The 21,871-nt window shown below is 47.4% G+C and overlaps 1 protein-coding gene and 1 long non-coding RNA gene across 2 annotated transcripts in view; one reads left to right on the top strand and one right to left on the bottom strand.

The window, feature by feature from the left end:
• SLC25A23 (solute carrier family 25 member 23) overlaps positions 1-17,945 on the top strand; it is a 45,686-nt gene extending 27,741 nt beyond the window's left edge. Inside the window, exons 5-10 of the mRNA XM_081845315.1 lie at positions 4,113-4,271; positions 6,326-6,478; positions 6,771-6,878; positions 7,923-8,090; positions 8,512-8,662; positions 12,279-17,945. Coding sequence (XP_081701441.1) covers positions 4,113-4,271; positions 6,326-6,478; positions 6,771-6,878; positions 7,923-8,090; positions 8,512-8,662; positions 12,279-12,463 — 924 coding nt within the window. The 3' untranslated portion in view covers positions 12,464-17,945. The remainder of the gene's footprint in view (positions 1-4,112; positions 4,272-6,325; positions 6,479-6,770; positions 6,879-7,922; positions 8,091-8,511; positions 8,663-12,278) is intronic.
• Positions 15,145-20,077, bottom strand: LOC309332613. Its single transcript, XR_014152244.1, has 2 exons — positions 19,095-20,077; positions 15,145-18,848 (listed from the first exon to the last, which is right to left on the bottom strand). It is a non-coding gene; the product is annotated as an uncharacterized lncRNA (long non-coding RNA).
• Between the last annotated feature and the right edge of the window lie 1,794 nt (positions 20,078-21,871).

Below are 21,871 nucleotides of genomic sequence, written 5' to 3'. Positions count from 1 at the left end.
CATCTCCCTTTCCACCCTTCCTGAACTCTACAGGAGGCGGGAGGAAATAGGAAGGGGAATAGTTCAGATCTTTCTTCACTGTCCTGTTCCAGCCACACTAATCTCATCAGCCGATCGGAACAGGGAAGATTAAAGTTTATATTTAAACGCAATGTGTGTCTCTCCCTTCCCTGTTTGCCAGACTTTGCCCATAGTGTCAGCTTGGAAGGCCAGGGGAGAAGGAGCTTGGTCACTTTCAAGGCCCCCTAGGCACAATCCTCACCTTAAACTCTTCGCTCTCCAACATGCCCTGTTGAAATCAGATCTGACCATTAATAAAAATTATTTTTTTAAAAAAAAAAAAATATGAAATCAGATCTGACCATTCCACCAGCATCCCTTTCTCACCTGCTGCACTTCGAGAGAGAGATAAGAGATGGCGGCCGATGGAACTCCAGGTGTTGAGTGCCCGACACTGAGAGAGGACTGGGGAGCCTGTGGGTGGAATGGGTCAGAGGCCAAGAGCCCAGGCAGTCCTGCCACCATCTGGGAAGAAGATCTCTTGCCCATGATCCCTTTAGATGAGCGGGAACTGTGCAAGAACTCAGCAGCCCTGTGCAGCTTCCATTCACTTCAATATGGTGCATGTCAGAATATTTCCCGATGATTATGCACCAGGCTCCCTGGGTGGGGTCTATGTGTGTGCTGTTGGGCCTTTCTGCCTTTGGGCCCCAAAACGTCTTGGTTCAGCCCACAGGAACCAACTCCTAGGGGATGAGGTCCTTTCAGCCCCCCAAAAAATATTTGAGGGGGCCTGGCCCTCCCAAAGTTGGATAGCATTGCCATTCAAATGGTGTGTGAGAGCCATATCTTGTGATTGATTATGCAAGGCGGAGCTTACCTGGGCCTCCCCCTCCAATTTTTTTTTTAATTCAAGTTGCACCCCTGAGCCAACCCTTCCCCTGAGTTCCATTTCTTTCTGACTCCTCTCTTGACATTGGGGGCCAGCCCCCTTCCCTGCTCTGCGTGTCTGTAATCCGCAGGTGCCAATGGGATTGGCTCTCGCACCCAAGCCCCTCCCCCTGATTATCCCTCCAATCCCATTAGGAGATTGCAGGAGGGTTTATCGTGTGCCCTCCTTCTGGTGCCCAGCACTTTCCTGCACATTCCCGGCATGGAAGACCTGTCTCCCGTCAGGAAGGGCCCCGATGGCCAGAGCACCTCGGGGATCCATGGGAATTCAAGGCTGCTGTCCCTGGCTGAGCTGTGGGAAAGTGACTACAGGCGCCCCAAAGGCTTCGAGTCCATCCTGGGGGAGCATGAGATGGTAGGGCTAAGTCTCTGTGGCTGGGACTTTATTTTCTCCCCCTCCTAACCCACAGGCTGCCTTGAGGTTCCAAGGCATCTCTCCAGAATCCCTGGCTGGCATTCCACTATGTTTTACTCAGAGTAGACCCATTGGCATTAATGAGTGTGACTAAATTGGATCCATTGATTTCAACAGGTCTACTCTATTGGATCCAGGCTCCTTATTTCCTCCCGCCCCCCTTTACCTCTCTAAGCCAGTATACTCAGTTTCCATTGCGTCGCTCAGGACCAAACCAGTTGTTGCCTTGTTTCCTGTGGCAGCTGTGGGCAGACGCTTGTGGTGGCGATAGGTAGCATGGTGACCTCTGAGTGGTGTTGACCTCCCACTCCTGCAGCCCCAGCCAACACGGTCAGCGGTCAAGAATGATGGGAGATGACCACCTGGGCTACCCCTGCTGCACAGAACCCGTCGCTCAGTGCAGAATGAGGCTTGTGGTGCACCGCTTTTGTAGGAAAGAGTAACACTCGAGGGTGTGTCTCAACCCGTTCAGTTCAACAGGTCTTCCCCACTGTCACTGAAAAGACCACAGGGGGAGCTGTTGCCCATCAGAACCTATTCCGTTCTTCTGTCCCCAACAAGCACAGTGCTGTCAGGTTTCTCTGTGTAAAACCTTCCTGCAATTAATTTGGACGGATTTGTGTGTTAAATCTGTGTCCTATCCTACCCCACACCCCACTCCCAGAGAGCTCACAGCAGCATGCATGCCTCTTTCCCCCACATCTGCTTTATCCCCACAACTCTGTAAGTTAGGTTAGATCGAGATGTTCCAGCTACCCTACAGTCATGCAGTGAGCTTTGTGGTTGTGTGAAGATTTCAGCCTAGCTCTCCCTGGTTCCTAGACAAACGCTCTAAACAACGCTAGCTAAAATATTTCCTTGTGTCCTATAACCCAGCCACGGCCTTGCTTGCCTTATTTCACTCTCAGCGAAATATTATTTCTTTAATAATATTAAAAAAATTGCACAAATTTGCCATCTCACTATAGAAGTGTCACTCTTTCCCAGGGCCGGATTTAGGTTTGATGAGGCCCTAAGCTACTGAAGGTAATGGGGCCCTTGATATGTCCAGCTGTCCTTTGCCAACAACAAATTGTCGCTGTATTTTTGTGTTGAATATATGCTATATGATAATTTATGGACCTAATAGGTATCTAAAGCCATTTGCACATAACAAAAAGGAACCTACACAACACAAAATTTCTTTTTTATCTTATATTTTGGAAATATACATCCAGGTTTTTTTCCCCTTTAATTTTTTTTGGGGTTCCCAAGAGAGTGAGGCCCTAAGCAATAGCTTGTTTAGCTTATACGTAAATCCGGCACTGCTCCTTTCTTTTGAGAACGTTGTGTATGTGTGTGTGTTGTGTTGCTTCTGCTGATATTGCACAGACTTGTTTACCCCACATCTCTCCTATAATAATCACTTCATATTATATATATATATATATATATATATATATATATATATATATATGGGGGAGAGAATATTATATCTATTTAAACCTATCATCCTGAGAAGAGGGAGAATGTATGTAAAGGAAGCTATAACTGCTGGTGTGTGTTAATGCAAGCATAGTGAAGGTTTGGGTTCTCTCTAGCCAAAACAGCCCAGAGAATATTTACCAAAGTGAGGAGACCCAAGGACATTGGTGCTCTGACGACATTAATATCGGCCATGCCTTTTGCCGCTACAATAAGCTCTCTGCAAACTGATCTTTTTTTGCATGTGTCTGATCTTCTGCTTAGTCTTATTAAATCATGTGAGTCCTTGAGCGCAGGAATGTTTTCAGTATTAAACTCCTGCTGCCCTTGAACAGGATCTGCTGCAGGTCATTAGCTGGTTGGTGTAGCAAAGGCTTCTGTGATCTACTGTGATTTACACTCCCTGCTATGGCATGGGCTGTGGCAGGTCCATTGGCAGAATTCTTGGAAGGGAGGCAGGGAAACGTTGCACCCCAGCTGCATGGAATAGGAGAGCATTATAAGTCAATCCAAACGAGCAAAAGCCTAAATATAAGGTTGAATATGTTTGCAATTCAATCCCATCCATATTTGCTCAGAACAAGCCCTCCTGTGCTTACTCCATTGATTTGTAGGACTGCAGCTTCAAAGTGATTTGATTTAATTAAATGATTTTAAGAAAACAAAGTCTCGGGAGCATCTCAGTCATTCCCAGTGTCTTTGTGTTCACTGACTAGAATGCTGGAAGCTTGGAGCAGGTTTCGTTCTGATATGCGATAGCATTTGCTAGCTGGCATCATGTAGTATTTGAGAGTTGAGAGGTTATGAGATGGCATATATTACATTTCCCTGAGTCAAAATAAGCAAGAAAGTCCAACGAATACTTGAGAAGTACTCTGATTTCATTGCTCAATAGAAAACACCCATTCAACAAAATTCCAGTTTGAAATTTTGAATCTAAAATGTGATGGAAATTGACGTTTTTGGAGCATTTAGAATATTCGCAAATCCAGACCTGGGACTCAGCTATACAGCTGCAAATAAAACATTTTAAGTGTGTTGCAAAGTGCATTACACAAATGAGACACTAGATGGTGATGGTGAGCTATGGCAAATTCAGTATGTTTTTCAAAGCGTTTTTTTTTTTTAAAAAAAAAAAACATTTTCACAACTTTTTTTAATATGTGTCTAGATTCCACCCTGGAGGTTGTCTCCTTAATAACAGATGCTTCTCAGTCAAATGTGGGCAGAGCTGCTTGTCTTTTCTTTAGCTTTTTCCTGTTCTGACTGCATTCCTCTGCAGGTCCTTGACATTGGCGAGTGCCTCACCGTCCCAGACGAGTTTTCAGAGAAGGAGAAGAAGACAGGGATGTGGTGGAAGCAGCTCATTGCTGGAGCCATGGCTGGTGCTGTCTCCAGGACTGGAACTGCCCCATTGGACCGACTGAAAGTCTTCATGCAGGCAAGGAGCTGCTAAGAATTACGGAGTGACGGGAAACAGTATTTCATTCTGCATTGGGACCTGGAATGGTGGCATCAGTTCATGTGGTGTGGGGCAATGACAAACTCAAAGGGGCCTCTGTTTTGTCCCAGAATGCCATGCTCAGGATGTTATGACCAGGTTTTTTTTTTACATAGTATGTTACACATGAAGCCTGTAAAAGGAGAAAAAGGGCTGCCCCATACAAGCAGGAGCCAACAGGTTCAGGGGTCTTTCATTTACCGTATTTTTCGCTCCATAAGACACACTTTTTCCCTCTTAAAAACTACAGTGGTGCCCCGCAAGACGAATGCCTCGCAAGACGAAAAACTCGCTAGACGAAAGAGTTTTCTGTTTTTTTGAGGTGCTTCGCAAGACGAATTTCCCTATGGGCTTGCTTCGCAAGACAAAACGTCTTGCGAGTGCTTGCGAGTTTTTTTCCTTTTTCTAAGCCGCTAATAGCCACTAATAGCGCTAATCCGCTAAGCCGCTAATAGCCGTGCTTCGCAAGACGAAAAAACCGCAAGATGAAGAGACTCGCGGAACGAATTAATTTCGTCTTGCGAGGCACCACTGTAAGGGGAAATGTCTGTGTGTCTTATGAAGCAAATGTGTGGTCCCTGGAGCTAAATTGCCGGAGTGTGGCACGCTCCTAAGCTGCTCTTTGGGGCTGGGGGGGGGGGACCCGGGCTTCCCCCTCCAGCCCTGGGAGTAGCAGGCAGGCTGCAAGCAGATCTGGGGTAGCCCGCGAAGCCTCCGCAGGGTAGTGGGATGAAGGCTCCCCGCTGCCCTGCGGAGGCTTCATGGGCTACCCCAGAAGCCAGAACAGCTAGAGGGAGCCCTGTACAGTGCACCCTCTCTCTCTTCTAGCTTCTGCCTTAGCGGCACGAAGCCTCCGCAGGGCAGCGGGGAGCCTTCATCCCGCTGCCCTGCGGAGCCTTCACACGGCTATCCCAGGCTTTTGCTTGAGGTGCGTCCTATGGTCCGGTGCGTCTAATAGAGCGAAAAATACGGTGCCTTCCTGATTCCTGAAATATGGCAGGGGAAACGGCTGTGTAGAATCAGCCTTCGTATTGGGTTTACTGGTCTTGGAATTCCACCACGTCCAAAGACAGCATTCTGATGAGTGCAAGCGATGCTGTTATCTGCAGGCTCAACTACAGCAGAGCTGGCCATTTGTTGAAAAGTCGGCATGTGAATTCAAAACTTATTGTGCCTCTTAGCTTCTGCCCTTGACATTAAACTCCAAGCAAAGACCACAACTCCCTATGGCATGGCTAAAACACATTTTGAAATACCGTGACCAGTGTTTGAAGTATGTTTTGAAAGACTGGCCTTGGGAATTGTTGAAAAAGACCAATCTCTTCGCCCACAGCATTTGAAGATAGCAAATGGGAGGAGAGACTGGATGTTGGGGGAAGTGGAGAGGTGCATGCAAGACCTACAGAGCTTATTTCTTCGCAGAAGGTGGCTTACATTCTGACTAATGTTAAACCTTATCTGCTCCCCTTGGCAAACCTTAACATTTAGGGAAACAGATTTCATTTATTTAGGTATTGCACTCATATCCCAAGCTTTTTTCCAAGCTCTCCCAGGTCCTAGTCTGACACTCTAACCACTGCACACCATAGAGGACACTGTGTGCAATCAAAGAGTTGCATCAACAACAATGAAGAAGAACATGGCTGTATCAGAGTCTTAATTTTTCCATAGGATAAATGCCAAACTTGACTTCTGTCTGCATCCCTCCTCCTTTCTCCCAAAAAATAGCAGCAACACCTTCTCGGAGCCTTTAAATCTTGCACATTTAGCAATCTTGCCTCCTGTGCCTTCCCAGTGGACTCCATTGTGAAATTTGAGGGGCCTTTTTGGAATGATGCAAACGATACTGGGATGCAACTCCCTCAACACGCACTGGCTTTTCATTGATGCCCCAACCCCTGAAAAATGGCCATTGTTACTTATGCTGTCAAGAGGAAGGAGAGCTCTTTTTTCCTTGCCCAGGCCCTGACATTGTGCTTCCATCTTGCTTGTAGGTTCACGCCTCCAAGAACAACAGTATGAACGTTTTGGGCGGATTGCAAGGCATGATACGCGAAGGAGGCATCCGCTCCCTGTGGCGAGGCAACGGGATCAATGTGCTCAAGATTGCGCCTGAGTCTGCCATCAAGTTCATGGCCTACGAACAGGTATGGCCTGGGGACGGGGCTGCAGCTTTGCATGTTGTCCCTGTGCATGTGTGCACAGCATTTTAATTCCTTTTTTAAAAGTCCTTCATTACTGGACAGAACAATGAGCACAGTATTTCCCATACCTAAGTACATGGAACTCCACCTTGGGCATGTCTTTAGTGCAAGAACTCATCCTAAAAGGATCACGCTTCTTTTACTCAGCTGCATCGCCCTCACTCAGCCCAAAGTGCCTAAGGGGGGAGTTCACCAAATCTATCTGTGGCTCGCAATCCATTGCTTATCATTGCAGATCAAGCGGGCAATTCGTGGGCAGCAGGAAACACTGAGGGTGCAGGAGAGATTTATTGCTGGCTCCCTGGCTGGTGCCACAGCACAGACCATAATCTACCCCATGGAGGTAAGTTTTCTTTGGTAGTAGAGCTTAAGGGGCAAATTCTCATTCTGTTGCTGACTTCATCCATGATATCCACCCAAATGAATGTGAGAACCTAGCACTACAGTGGAACCTCGATTTTGGAACGTAATCCATTCTGGAAGACCGTTCAACTTCTGAAATGTTCGAAAACTGAGGAGCAAAGGGCTGTCAGCAAATTCAACTGAGAAAATTGAAAAACACACAGAGGAAGCCACTCGACTTCTGAGGTGCATTCGAAAATGGAAGCATTTACTTCCAGGTTTTCGGCGTTTGGGTTCTGAAACTTTCGTCAAAGGAGTCGTTCGAGAACCGATGTTCCACTGTACTGCTAACTAATACAGGCCTAGGAGAAGTATCCCCTCTGCAGTGCAATTTCTCCCCAGTTCTTCCTACTAATTTGTGGACAGATACTATGAAGAAGTTGGGACGTGGGTGGCACTGTGGGTTAAACCACAGAGCCTAGGACTTGCTGATCAGAAGGTCGGCGGTTCGAATCCCTGCGATTGGGTGAGCTCCCGTTGCTTGGTCCCTGCTCCTGCCAACCTAGCAGTTCGAAAGCACATCAAAGTGCAAGTAGATAAATAGGTACCACTCCGGCGGGAAGGTAAACGGCGTTTCCGTGCGCTGCTCTGGTTCACCAGAAGCAGCTTAGTCATGCTGGCCACATGACCCAGAAGCTGTACGCCAGCTCCCTCGGCCAATAAAGCAAGATGAGCACCGCAACCCCAGAGTCATCCGCGACTGGACCTAATGGTCAGGGGTCCCTTTACCTTTACCATGAAGACATTTTGCCAGAAGGAACTTTTGTATTTAAGGGACATGAAGGTCCTGATCATTTCTTTTCAGTATGGTGGGATTTTATTTCACAAAGTTTCGTTTTAGATGTACCGGTCTCTTTCCCTGTGCCATCTAGAGAAACATGGCTGGCATGATTTCAGACTGGGTGCTGTTGCTTAATATGAGGGGATGACGAATAAAGGAGGGATATTCATGCCTTAGTTCATCTGACTCCCCCTCCCTCTCCAGGTTCTAAAGACACGGCTGACCCTCCGCAAGACGGGTCAGTACTCAGGGGTGGCGGACTGTGCCAGGCAGGTCCTGCGGAAGGAAGGGATCCGTGCCTTTTACAAGGGCTACCTGCCAAACATGCTGGGCATCATTCCCTATGCTGGCATTGACCTGGCAGTTTACGAGGTGAGTGACTGGGCATGGGGTTGGCACGAACAGCAAGGAAACCTCAACATCGCAGCATAATAATAATAATAATAATAATAATAATAATAATAATATATTTTATTTATATCACACCCTCCCCAGCCGAAGCCAGGCTCAGAGCAGCTAACAACCATAAAAGTAACACAGCATTCTGCTAGTCCTCTGTGAGGAAGGATAATGACCTGGAAGCCTTTTCTCCTTAAAGCCCTTTTGAAAGACGCTGCCACCATCCTTGCAGGAACCCTTGTCTTTCCCATGCTGTGTGGCTAAACAGCAATCTCGCCAGATTCCAAGGCTTGGCATGAAAGCCACTGCCTCCCCATCTGTGTTAGGCCCTGGGATGCACCTGCGCCAGATTCCCAAGTTACCAACTCCTCCTCTCCCCTTCCTTTTGTGGCAGACGCTGAAGAACACCTGGCTGCAGAAGTACAGCAAGGACACAGCTGACCCGGGCGTTCTGGTGCTCTTGGGCTGTGGCACCGTCTCCAGCACCTGCGGCCAGATCGCCAGCTACCCGCTAGCTCTGGTGCGGACCCGGATGCAAGCCCAAGGTGAGATTGCGGCATCGTCCGGACGGCCTGGCCTCCCAGGAGAGCACTGAAGGTGGCTGTGACTGAGGTGTAATGAGCAGGAGGCTGGACTAACTGCAAAGCCCCATTAACAATAGGGGGACATAAGGGGGGGAGAGAGAGAGCCTGGAAGGGCTAAGAAACAATGGCCTGTTAACATAACAATATCTCCTCATACTTGCTGAGTTTCAAGGCTGGCCATGAGTTTTCAGTTTAGAGACACACACACACACACACAAACATCAGGCTTCACCTGACTCTGCTCTGTGATCTCATCAGGCAGAGCTAGGCTCTTTGGGCAGTTTCCAATTATAAATTATAAAACCACAGTAAAACATCAAACGTTAAAGACTTCCCAGTACAGGGCTGCCTGCAGATGTCTTCTAAAAGTTGTATAGTTATTTATCTCCTTGACATCTCATGAGACAGCATTCTGCAGGGATGAGAAGGCCCTCTGCCTGGTTCCCTGTAACTTCTCGGAACAAGGGAAGCGCCAGAAGGCCCTCGGAGCTGGACCTCAGTGTCCGGGCTTAATGATGCCGGTGGAGACGCTCTTTCAGGTATACAGAGCCAAGGCCATTTAGGACTTTTAAAGTCAACACCAATTGTTTGAATTGTGGTCGAAAACTTACTGGGAGCCAGTGTGGGCCTTTCTGGACCAGTGTTATATGGTCCCGGAGGCTGCTCCCACTCACCAGTCTAGCAGTCACAATCCGGATTAATTGTAGTTTCTGAGTCGCCTTCAAAGGTAGACCCAAGCAGAGCGCATTGCAGTAGTCCAAGTGGGAGATAGCCAGAACATGTAACATTTTGGTGAGACAGTGCACAAGCAGGTAGGGATGTGGTTGAAGCCAGAATTAGAAATGGCCATCAGGTTGCTCACATGTCAATCACCTGATGTCATCATTGCCTCAGGTGAAGAGTTTCCCATGAATTCAAGTTGGTTTGCAGATGAGAAACATTCCCTTGCACAGAACCCCTTCACTTGTGAGCTCCCAAGCTGGGCTTGCTGTCTGCGCTGGTCAGCTGGTTGTTCCTGACAGCAAGTCCTGCCTTCAGCAGTGATCAGCTCTACCAGGGAGTTCCTTGTCGGGGACTCGGCCCCAGACACACTGATCAGATGCTTGGAGGCTGTGGCTGGATGGTTTCGTGGGAGCCGGTTGAAGTTAAATCATTCGAAGACAGAGGTCCTCTGGCTGGGACGGGACGACATGGGACTGAGGGGGCAACTCCCATCTCTTGCGGGGGTGCAATTAGTGCCAGCACCGTCCGTTAAGAGTTTGGGTGTAATCTTCGATACCTCCCTCTCCATGGAGGCGCAGATTGCAGCTATAACAAAGGCGGCATTTTTTCATCTCCGCCAAGCTAAGCAGTTGGCTCCTTACCTCTCTCGCCCTGACCTAGCCACTGTGATCCACGCGACGGTCACCTCCAGACTGGATTATTGTAACTCGCTCTACGTGGGGCTGCCCTTGAGACTGACCCAGAAACTCCAGCGGGTGCAGAATACCGCAGCGAGACTCCTTACGGGGTCTTCGCTTAGAGATCACATTCATCCGGTGCTATACAAGCTGCACTGGCTCCCGGTGGAGTACAGGATCAGGTTTAAGGTGCTGGTTTTAACCTTCAAAGCCCTATACGGCCTAGGGCCCTCGTACCTACGGGACCGCCTCTCCTGGTATGCCCCACAGAGGAACTTACGGTCTTCAAATAAAAACACCTTGAAGGTCCCAAGCCACAGAGAGGTTAGGCTGGCCTCAACTAGAGCCAGGGCTTTTTCGGCTGCGGCTCCAACCTGGTGGAACGCTCTGTCACAAGAGACAAGGGCCCTGCAGGACTTGACATCTTTCCGCAGGGCCTGCAAGACAGAGCTGTTCCACCTGGCCTTTGGTCAGGGCGCAGCCTGACTCCCTCCTTTGGCAATCTTTACAAGACTTTAGTTTATGGTTGCCATTACAGTGGTGCCCCGCAAGACGAACGCCTCGCAAGACGGAAAACCCGCTAGACGAAAGGGTTTTCCGTTTTGGAGGTGCTTCGCTAAACGAATTTCTCTATGGGGTTGCTTCGCAAGACGAAAAAATCTTGCGAGTTCCCGCGGTTTTTTTTCGCTTTTTCCCCCCTTTCCTAAGCCGCTAAGCCGCTTATCAGCTGTTCCGCTGATAAGCCGCCTCTCAGCTGATCGCTAAAAGCCGCTAGACCGCTAATAGCGCTAATCCGCTAAGCCGTCAATGGGCTTGCTTTGCAAGACGAAAAAACCGCTAGACGAAGAGAATCGCGGAACGGATTAATTTCGTCTTGCGAGGCACCACTGTAATTTTGATTTTAATTCATTTTTATAATGTTTTATAATGTTGTACTGTTTTAGTGTTGTTAGCCGCCCTGAGCCCGGCTTCGGCTGGGGAGGGCGGGATATAAATAAAATTTATTATTATTATTATTATTATTATAGCTGATCCCACGAGGGCTTGCTGTTAGCACTGACAGCAAGCCCTTCATGGCAGGGAAAGACCAGGAGCACATGTTGCTCCTTTGCAGCTACACCTTTTCCTGTCCCACACCTAATGTCCTATGATATCAGGTGTGAGGCAGGTGGCTTAGAGAACACAGCCTGATTTGGCCCAGAGGGCAGAGTTTCTCCAGGCCTGCGACACAGCACCATCGTTCACATGCCTTGCACTCGCCCTCAGGGCAGTTGTGTAGATTGGGCCCAAAGGAAGAGGGCAGTGAGAGACTGTCAGTGAGGAGGAGTGCGGGGACTGCTCTGGCTTGTTGGATAGGCCTCACCAAGATACATAGAGAGCAGTCAAATACAACATTCCTAGAGTGGACATGAAAGAGGATGTTTGCTCCAGCCAGAAGAAAACTTCCTGTTTCCTCCTGGGCTGGGACAGACTTCCTCTGCATGTGACTAGAGGTGGGCAGGTAACAGGTAACAAAAGCACTAGGCACACAGCCCCCCCCCCCGGCTCCATTTGTCGGAGAAGCAACAGCTTTTTAGCTTGAGATGTTCTGTTGGCTTTCAGCAGAAGACAAAGGGACTATCTCCATATGGGATAGATTCCACATGTATATACTTTGTAACCTAAATCTGCCTTCAGGGATCCATCTGTGAACTGAATGTGTGAGTAAACTTCTTTTATACTTTTTACACAAGATTGTGTCGTGTCTGTTCTTTTTAAGGGGGAGAAAAAGGGGATTACCAGGAATCCTATACTGAGAAGCTTATAGGAGCTTGCAACCAGCTAACCGCTGTGCACATTTAAAAGGGGAATACACTCTGCTAAGTAAAGGGACTTGCTAACGCAAGTTAGGAAGGATATTATTAAACAATATAGCCTCTCCTGCCTCCCTGAACATTCCCACACAGAGGTTGGATGGGCCAAAGCAGGGGTGGGTTCCGTCCAATCACTGTTGATGCAGGAACCTCGTCAGTTGGGTCTCGCTGAACATTCTCATTCCATTCCTATGCCGAAAGAGCTATAACGTTAATTAAAAGCTAGGGCCACTTACAGAAACAGAAGCGACCGACCCTCTCTTGGAACTTTGTTGGAGAAGCTTTCAAACATATGATCTCTGCTCCTTTCCCCTCTCTCTGCAGCAACCATTGAAGGTGCCCCACAGCTGAGCATGCTGGGCCTCTTCAGGCACATCCTCTCTCGAGAAGGGGTGCTGGGCCTCTACCGCGGCATTGCCCCCAACTTCATGAAGGTTATTCCCGCCGTCAGCATCAGCTACGTTGTGTATGAGAACATGAAGCAGGCTCTGGGAGTCACATCCAGATGAAGCGGATGAAGCCTGCTTCCCCAAAGGGGCCAGGACCTGTCTCTCAAGAAGGACCGCTCCTGAAGGCAGCAGTAGGTGGGGACGTACCTCCTCTGCTCTAGTGCCCTGTGGGGCAGGGAGTGGGCAGCTGGGCGGAGGAAGGCCGGAGAGTGCTGGAGTGAGCGGGCCCTTGTTCTCCTCATCCCCAGAAGAGCAGAGAATTCTTACTCAGCAAGGAGGACCAAGGAGGCCTGTCCCACTTGCTTACAAAGGTGTCCCCCATCCCACCGCCAGACACGAGAGGATGAGAAGTGCCATGGCCCTTCTGAGGTAGATTTTCATAGGTCTCCCAAGTGCTGGAGTCTCTGGGGACGGCCACTTCAAATGGGCTTTCTTCTGAGTCAAGGCTACTCGCCAGGAGCCTGCAGCTCTCGCTGCATGTGTGTCGTCTTCTTCCCCGCCCACCCCCCCAGCATGTTTCCTGTTCTGCGTATTTCTGCCAGCCATCCAGCAGGAAACCAACCCCACCAACGTTCATTGCCTGTGACGTGCGGCCGGATCTGGAATGAGCAGCTATGGTGTAAGCAAAATGGGGAAGGTACTCTTCACCCACGGTGTCTCAGCACTGGAGATGATGCATTCAGGGACAATCTGCCATACTCTGGAGGTGTTAGAAAATTCAGCGTTTGCAACCAGGTGTTTGCTAAGCCCTTTTGTTGACACCCTGGCATCTGGGATTTGAGAATACCCGAGGACATGTTCTTACTCCACCCCAGATATCCAGCTGCAAAACTGAACCAGGTTGATCCCTCTTCCATTCCTCTCTCTTCCACATCCTGTGGGGGCGCTGGAGCACCAATGAGTTGCATTTCAGCCCAGCACTGCGTTATCTTTACTTATGTGGAAAGTGTCTGTATATTTTGCACGTTGACTTGTTTTTAACTTATAAGACTGGTCTGCACTGTCTTCTCGACCTAGACATCGGGAGATGAACTGAAATGTCTTCCCATCCCCAAACCTTCCCTTTCCCCTCTGAGGTGGTGGACAATGGAGAAAGACATTTCAAGGGCTATTTGCTGTTGTCGTCAACACACTTTAGCTGAGGTGTCTGGATTTCTTGTGTGAACACATTTCTGCTTGCTGGGAGATGTTTGCGAGGGTCACATCAGCACTGCGGCTTAAGAAGTGACACCCCCTCCCCAACAATAACCCTTGAATCCATGCTCCCTGGTTTCCATGGCCCTCTTCTGTCTTACTTACCTCTACGTATTGGCAAGTTGTAATACAAAGGAGGTAGGAACTTATTTTTCCTCTCCCCGCCCCCCGTGGGATATTGCTTTGAAAGATGTAGAAGAGGCAGGATGGCAGGTAGAAAGATTGCCCAGAAATACCTTCCTCCCCACCCAGCACCCAGTAATCATAGTAATAGTAATAAAAATAAAAACCTGTTTTCAAAAGATTACCCGGAGCACTATCTTCTAATGTGTACAGTTCTGGGGCATTAGGGTTCCAAGCCTCTGCTAAAGGGATCTGTACAGTTGAACCAGAGTCGCACTAAAAACAATTAACAGCAAAAAAAAAAAAAATCTGCGGCAAGCAAAGCTTTCATCTTTGTTTTTCATAGTCATTTCTGCTTCTGCTAATCATGGGCAAGAAGATATTAAGGGCACTAAATTCCTCCCACCTCCAGTACCAGCAGCTATATTCAGGAACCTCTCTGGCTGCTGAGATTTCCCGCAAGCATTGCTCCCATGCTTTGCAACCAAAGGGCAGGACCAGGGAAGGACGCCAAATGTTAGAGACGGCACTTTTGTAACCACAAGGCAACAGTAACCCAAGTTCCCCCAGACTTTAAATGCAGTCATACCTTGGATCTCAAACACCTTGGCTCCCAAACAATCGAAACCCGGAAGTGAGTGTTCCAGTTTTTGAACGTTCTTTTGGAAGCCAAACGTCTGACAGGGCTTCCGATTGGCTGCAGGAGCTTCCTGCAACCAATCAGAAGCCGCACTTTGGTTTCTGAACATTTTGGAAGTTGAACGGACTTCTGGAACAGATTCAACTTCCAAGGTATGACTGTACTTGGGACACAGATGTGGATAGGGTGGTGGTTGTTGTTTTAATGGGATATTATATGCACCTGTACTTTTCATGATCAGCTTCCAAGACAATAGGAAATCAGCAGTGGCATCTACAGTAGGTTGAAGCTGTGGGGCCTCAGACCCCAGACAAGCAGTAGCAATGTTGATGGCAGCAGCGAGGCTCTGCCCCATGACACCCACACAACCTTTGGGAAGGTATCTTCCTTGTAACTGCAGGTCATATTGTTCCCTCCTCCCTTTAGGCTCAAGGGTGAGATTGTGATTTCTGGACTACAGTGAAGCCTCTGTGATTCCTTCAAATGTGTCAGATGTAGTGTTGAGGCGTATCACGGGTAGACCTTGGTAATGTGACGCCCTATGCCAGGCCGAAATTTGCCCTCCTGCCCGAGGCTTGTGCTGTCTTCCCAAAGCTGGGAAAGCACTAACCTATTAGAACCCTCACACCTCCTTCCCAAAGCAAACACCTACTAGACTTTGGGAAGGAAGCAAGAAGGTGCCCCCTTGGCCCCTGCACCCTGGCCAGGGGAACCAGTTGCGCTGTCCTAAATCTGCCCCTGGCTTTGTCTGGGAATTCATATGTCAGGAAATCAGTCTCTTGGGTTGATATACATAGCCATATTTAATACTTTTTTAAAAATGCAAATACAGTGGTACCTTGGTTCTCAAACGTAATCTGTTCCAGGAGCCTGTTTGACTCCCAAAACGGTTCGAAAACCAAGGCACGGCCTCCAATTGGCTGTAGGAGCTTCCTGCACTCAAGCAGAAGCCGCGTCGGATGTTCAGCTTCCAAAAAACATTCGCAAACTGGAACACTTACTTCCGGGTTTGCGGCGTTCAGGAGCCGGTTTGTTCGGGAGCCAAACCGTTCCGAGTACCAAGGTACCACTGTACTGTATAACAAAAAGAGAAAAATAAAATTTGAGAATTTCCGGCTGACGTTAAGAATAAAAATATTTCACCACTTCTAATTTAAACATATAAATTAATATAAGCAGTCTGTGTGTCCAAATAGGTTTCTAAATAAGATTGATGATTATAAGCCATGTGTTCAAATGTAGAAAGAGCGCTGCATTTTATTCATGTTTAATGCACAAGAATACACAAGAATCTTGGGAACTGTAATTTGTTGCGGGTGCTGAGAACTGTAGTTCTGCAAGGGGCAAACTACCATTCCCAGGATTTTTTTTGGGGGGGAGCCATGTGCTCTATGGTGTGGATGTGTGGTGTCTTGGGAGGGAAGGGGGTCAATGCTGCACAGGACCTCCAGGTTTCAAGGGGCAACAGAGTGTAGTGCGTGACGTTGGCTTGGGCCCCTCTTGTGTTGCACAGATTTGGAATCTCAGCCTTAAGGGCTCGTCTAGATAGCAGTTGTGTCAGTGTGGAAGCCTCACCAGAAAGAGATGCCAAAGAAAGAGGAGAGAATTTGTGCGGTTGTCAATACACTGTGCAGCTTGCACGACTCTCTGGTGGCTCACTGCACTAGCAGTAATTAGTGTGTGGAACTTGAATTTCCCTGTGGCTAAGGGAAACTTTCTGTCTCTGATTTAAGGAGGATATTGAGAAGCTGGAACGTGCAGAGGAAGGTGACCCAGATGACCGAGGGTCTGGAAACCAAGCCTTATGAAAACGCTTGAGGGAGTTGGGTATGTTTTGCCTGGAGAGGGGATATGATAGCCATCTTCAAATAGCTAAAGGGCTGTCACATGGAAGAGGCAGCAAGCTTGTTTTCTGCTGCCCCAGAAGGCAGGACCCGTACTAATGGATTCAAGTTACAAGAAAGCCGATTCCAACTAAACGTGAGGACAGATGGGAGGAGACAGCGCTATGTTTCTAGAAAAAGAGGTGCCAGAACTCACCATGAATACCTCCCTCGTTCTCTTAGAATGACACCCACCTGAGAGGTGCTGGAACGGAGTTCCGGCTAAAAAAAAAAGCCCTGGCAAGAGGTTTTCAACAGTGGAATGGACTGTCTAGGAAGGTGGCTTATTTGACTGGAGATATGGGTAGCTATCTTTCAGGGATTCTTTAGTTGTGATTACTTCATTGAAGGTGGGTTTGATGAGATGACCTTTGCCTTTCTTCCAGCTCTATGATTCTGTGTTGCCTGATGGGCATGGTGAACCTATTCCAAGTTAGATGGGGGTTATGATCCCTTTAAAGAGCTTTGAGGAAGACATTAGTTCCACATTTGTAGCTTCTCCGATTGCAGTGAAGGAAAAAGTAGTTGCTGAATACCAGCTCTCTCTTTCAGAGCATCTAACAGGAGACCTTACCTATAAGAAATGAAGAGCAATTATAAATGTATATACCTGCCAGTATTCCTATCCGGTTGTGTTCCTGGGCTGACGGTACAAAAATCCAGAAGAGATAGAAAGATGGGGAACCCACTGTACAGAACTGAGGCAATGCTAGAAAGATGTTTAATATTGTTTTCAGTGGAAACTTATGATTTAAGGTTAATGGCACTTTGATTTTAGTAGCAAAAGGGGGAGAGCAGGAGTTAAGAAACAGGCAAGACTTGGGAGCTTACAGGGATGAAGTGAAACTAAAAGTATTCCTTGAGCCTTGCTGGCATCTCATGCTTGGGGCAACTCACCCCTCTCCTGCTTGCAACACTGGGGAGGACAGGTAAGATTGCTCAGTTGCAGCCTTGAGGTCCCCACCCTCCCATCAACAAATTGGGAGAAAAAGCAGAGGCCATTCCCACTGCCCATTCCCATGTTATGCTCCTTCCTCTGCTAGCTATAGCAAGCGAGATCCCCAGGTGTGCTGCCCAGAATGTGTGTGAATAAAAACACCGGGGAGAAAATGGGTGGGATAAGCTGTCGCTGTCTCGTCTCCTTTGTCAGCTGCACATTTAAAGGTGTTTTAGGGAAAATATTTGAGATGTAGACTAGCAACCCTAGTGAGAGGGTTAATTTGGTATGTGACCTAAAGCATGGTGTAGATGTAAGTAAAAGTTTGGAGAATCTGACTGTGGGGCAAAGGACCTGTTAGCCTTCAGATCCCCTCCTGCCACTGAGTCTGCAAAACAGCTGTATATCCTATTATCCAGTTGTGGCCCTGGGCTTCCTGCTGCATGACTCTTTGAGCATTGAAAAGGTGTAAATATCAAATGATCCCTGACTAAAATTTTCTACAGAGAAAACAGCTACCTCTTGTTACTTTCTCCCAGGAAAACAAGTGTGGGGGCTGGAGTCTAACACAGAATCCATTTTTTAGGGACAGAGCAAAGTGGAAAGTCCTACCTACAGCTTTTGCATTCATCTTGCACTCTTTCTTTATAAATGTTGCCTGAATCCGACTCCAGCAAGGCTACTTCCATACATCTGTTGCTGCTGCGTTTTGTGTTGGTATTTCAAAGGGAAAAAAGAACACACTAATAAATTTTCTAAACTTTCCTTTATGTTTCTTGGCCTGCTGATTATGAAAATGGTTTCAGTTGCAGAGTACAAACATTTTAGGGCAGGAATCAACCATATCTATGTTGTCTTTGTACTAGGAGCTGCATTTTAATTCGTTATTCTTAACTTCCTGACCCAAGAGAGACAGGAATTCTGTGCAAGGTTCACCAGTCCTCCTGGCTTGCATTACAGTGTGGTTTTATGGCTTGATTGGAGTGAACATTTTGCATCTGTTCCAACTGTATAGTATTGTTACTCACCCGCGCCACCAAACTGTGAGAAGTTGCATGGATCATGTTATAGCAGAGCTGAGGAACCTGTAACATTGATGCGGTTGGACTCCAGTTCCTGCAAGCCTTTGCCAGCATAGTCAATGGTCAGGGTTGATGGGAGTTGCATTTAACGACATCTGGAGGAGCACGGGCTCACTATGCCTGCACTACAGCATGATTCCTTTGGAGAGAAGAGTACTGGATACTTAGGGCTCATCCACACCTCCAGTTCTCCATGCCTAGAAAGCACGGGCCCAAGCAGTTTTCTGCTCATCCATTTTTTAGGCATGGATCCAAGTGATTTTGTCTTTTCCCTGCTACTTTACCCCAGAAAAGCAGCTTTTTGGCACTGAATTGGAGCAAACAGCAATCCATGGAAAAACCAATTGCGGTTTGTTTTGATTCAGTGCTGAAGATCGTGTTTCCCTGGGGGAAAGTGGTGGGGCAAGCAGAGGTGTGGATAAGTCCTCTGGGTGTCTTTGTAATATTCAATTTATGCAATTTGCAAGTAGTGCCTGGTGAAAGCAGGCAGCTGTGTAGCAGGGTCACAAAGCCTGCTGACTGTGCACCAGGTTCCCAAAGGGAGCCACAGCCTCTCAAGAATGCTTCTACTGCAGCTTACCCACCGCTCTCTCTGCCTCCAACTCTGAACAAAACAAATTCCTTCCAGTAGCACCTTAAAGACCAACTAAGTCAGTTCTTGGTATGAGCTTTCGTGTGCATGCACACTTCTTCAGATATCTGAAGAATATCTGTTATCTGAAGAAGTGTGCATGCACACGAAAGCTCATACCAAGAACTGACTTAGTTGGTCTTTAAGGTGCTACTGGAAGGAATTTGTTTTGTTTTGACTATGGCAGACCAACACGGCTACCTATCTGTAACTCCAACTCTGAAAATACAGAATTTGGCTACAGCTGCCACTCCCTATCCAAGCACAGATCCACATTTAAAAGCTCTATTCGGTTTGGTTTGGGGTTTTTTTTTTTTTTGCCCCAGAGCATTCCCTGCGAAGAACCACTTTTTAGTGCTCAACCTGAGCAAACATCAATTTAGTTTTTTCACTGATTGCCATTTGCTTTAAAGGGCAGGCTTTCGCAGGGAAAGCTCCAGAGAGAAAGGGGGGGGGGGCGCTTGGAGCTTTAAGGCATGGACCGTACCTGGCAAGAGCGGAGGAAAGTTAAGCATAGATAAGCCCTTACTTCTGTGGTGTGTTGCAATCACAAAGCAGGAGAGATTATTCAGTCACCAAGACACATGAACATTCTACCCACTGAGGACATATCAACTGATGATTTCTGAACATTAAGCATCTCTGTAAAATTCTGGAGTTGCAAAATGCATATTGTTCAATTTGAACAAATGACACTGGGATGGCCACCTGTCATGGATGCTTTAGGTAAGATTCTTGCATTGCAGGGGATTGGACTAGATGACACTTTGGGTACCTTCCAAGTCTACAATTCTATGGTTCTAAGACTTCATAATTTGCATGAGCAACTGGCTAGAAATTGGCCTGCAGTTCAGGGCTGCCTCAACTACACAAGCAACCAGGCACTATCAGGGAGTTACACCCCTGTTTGCTCTTCAGGACTTAAGGGTTGATACAAAACTGGGAAGAGGTGCAACACTTTAGGGCCGTACAGTAGTACCTTGGGTTAAGAACTTTATTTGTTCCAGAGGTCCATTCTTAACCTGAAACTGTTCTTAACCTGAGACACCACTTTAGCTAATAGGGCCTCCCGCTTCTGCCGCTGCGCGATTTCTGTTCTCATCCTGAAGCAAAGTTCTTAACCCGAGGTACTTTTTCTGGGTTAGCAGAGTCTGTAACCTGAAGTGTCTGTAACCCGAGGTACCACTGTACTTCCCAAAGTGTGATACATGAACCCCCCAGGGTTCAATGCAAAAGCGTTTCAGAGGGTATATGGCAGAATTATTAATGTTACTTTATCATAGTTTTTAAGTATTATTAAAACTACCCCCTAATGATCTTCTGGGGTTTTACAGCACATTATTTAGTGTAACTTTCTTTCTGAAGAACTAGGACATTTCTTCCCTACCTTTGGCACAAATAACCCATCTATGCAGTTACAAGATGGACATCTGAACAACGTCCACAGGCCCAGTGAACACTACTGAGGAGAATGAGACCTTCTGCATGCAGCCAGGACATCCCTATGATAAACACCTTTAACTGTTCTTTAAAGAGCTTGTCACACTAGGTAGTAGGAAAAGTTTGGTTTAATACACTGAAAGATACAGACAGTGGGTTGTTTTCCCAGGGGTACTCAAGGGTACACAGTATCGGAAACTTTTTGTTGTTGTTGTTAAAAAGTGTGGCACTTACTGGAACAACTTTACGGTGAGTACCGGCACCTATTTTTCTAGAAAAAAAAGTAGTGGATACAGAGTACCGTATATGTGTGCAGGAGCCCCGCACTCCACTGACTCTCATTCAGACAGCTCACAAGCTCAAAACAAAAGTGTTTTTCTACCGAGTACAATCAAGAGTTTAGAAAGAGCAGGGAACTCTGTCTTTGCTGTGGTCTAAACCACTGAGCCTCTTGGACTTGCCAGTCGGAAGGTCAACGGTTTGAATCCCCACAACGGGGTGAGCTCCCGTTGTTCTAACCCAGCTCCTGCCAACCTAGCAGTTGGAAAGCACACCAGTGCAAGTAGTTAAATAGGTACCGGTGCGTCGGGAAGGTAAACGGCGTTTCCATGCACTCTGGTTTCCGTCATGGTGTTCCGCTGCGCCAGAAGCAGTTTAGTCATGCTAGCCATGTGACCTGTAAAACTCTCTGTAGACAAACGCCAGCTCCCTCGGCCAGAAAGCGAGATGAGTGCCGCAACCCCATAGCCACCTTTGACTGGACTTAACCATCCAGGGGTCCTTTACCTTTTACCTTACATTATTATGTATTTATAACCCGCCTTTTCCCTTGGCCAGGACTCAAGGCAGCTTACAGATAAAAATAAGAACACCTAAAAACCGGGGTAGGGTATGCAGTAATAAAAAAGCAATTAACCATTAATACCACATGCAACCTGTTTAATTCATGCAGGTAGTTACATCTGTCAGTCTGCCTTTGAGCCGGTGCCAGTGACTGGGCTCAATACAGTGGTACCTTTAGATACGAATGGGATCTGTTCCAGAGCCCTGTTCGCATCTAGAAGCAAACGTGACTAGTGACGGCGTCACTTTTTGCCACTTCTGCGCATGACGTCATTTTGAGCGTGTGCACATGCGCAAACGGTGAAACCCGGAAGTAACGTGCTCCATTACTTCTGGGTTGCCACGGAGTGCAACTCGAAACGCACTCAACCCGAAGCTCATTCAACCCGAGGGATGACTGTAACTGGTTTTGTCCCGACTGGGCTAGAGTAACGACTGGAACACTTCCAGAGACCTTCCAATCTTAGAAAGCAGGTCTAAGTTCACTGGACTCACAACTGTGCATTGTGAGCACCATACTCATGCAGAGTATAAACAACACGGAAGCTTGCTGTGACGCATAACTTCTTTTATTTCTAAAGTCTACTAAAAACGAATTAAGTACTTAACCCGAGGTACCACTGTAGTCCTAACTACAGTGGTACCTCGGGTTAAGTATTTAATTCGTTCCGGAGCTCCGTTCTTAACCTGAAACT

This window comes from Podarcis erhardii (assembly GCF_964252035.2).
Source record: "Podarcis erhardii genome assembly, chromosome: 17".
Taxonomy (NCBI): domain Eukaryota; kingdom Metazoa; phylum Chordata; class Lepidosauria; order Squamata; family Lacertidae; genus Podarcis; species Podarcis erhardii.
The sequence above is the reverse complement of the archived record's forward strand: the minus strand, read 5'-3'. Positions and strand labels throughout refer to the sequence as shown.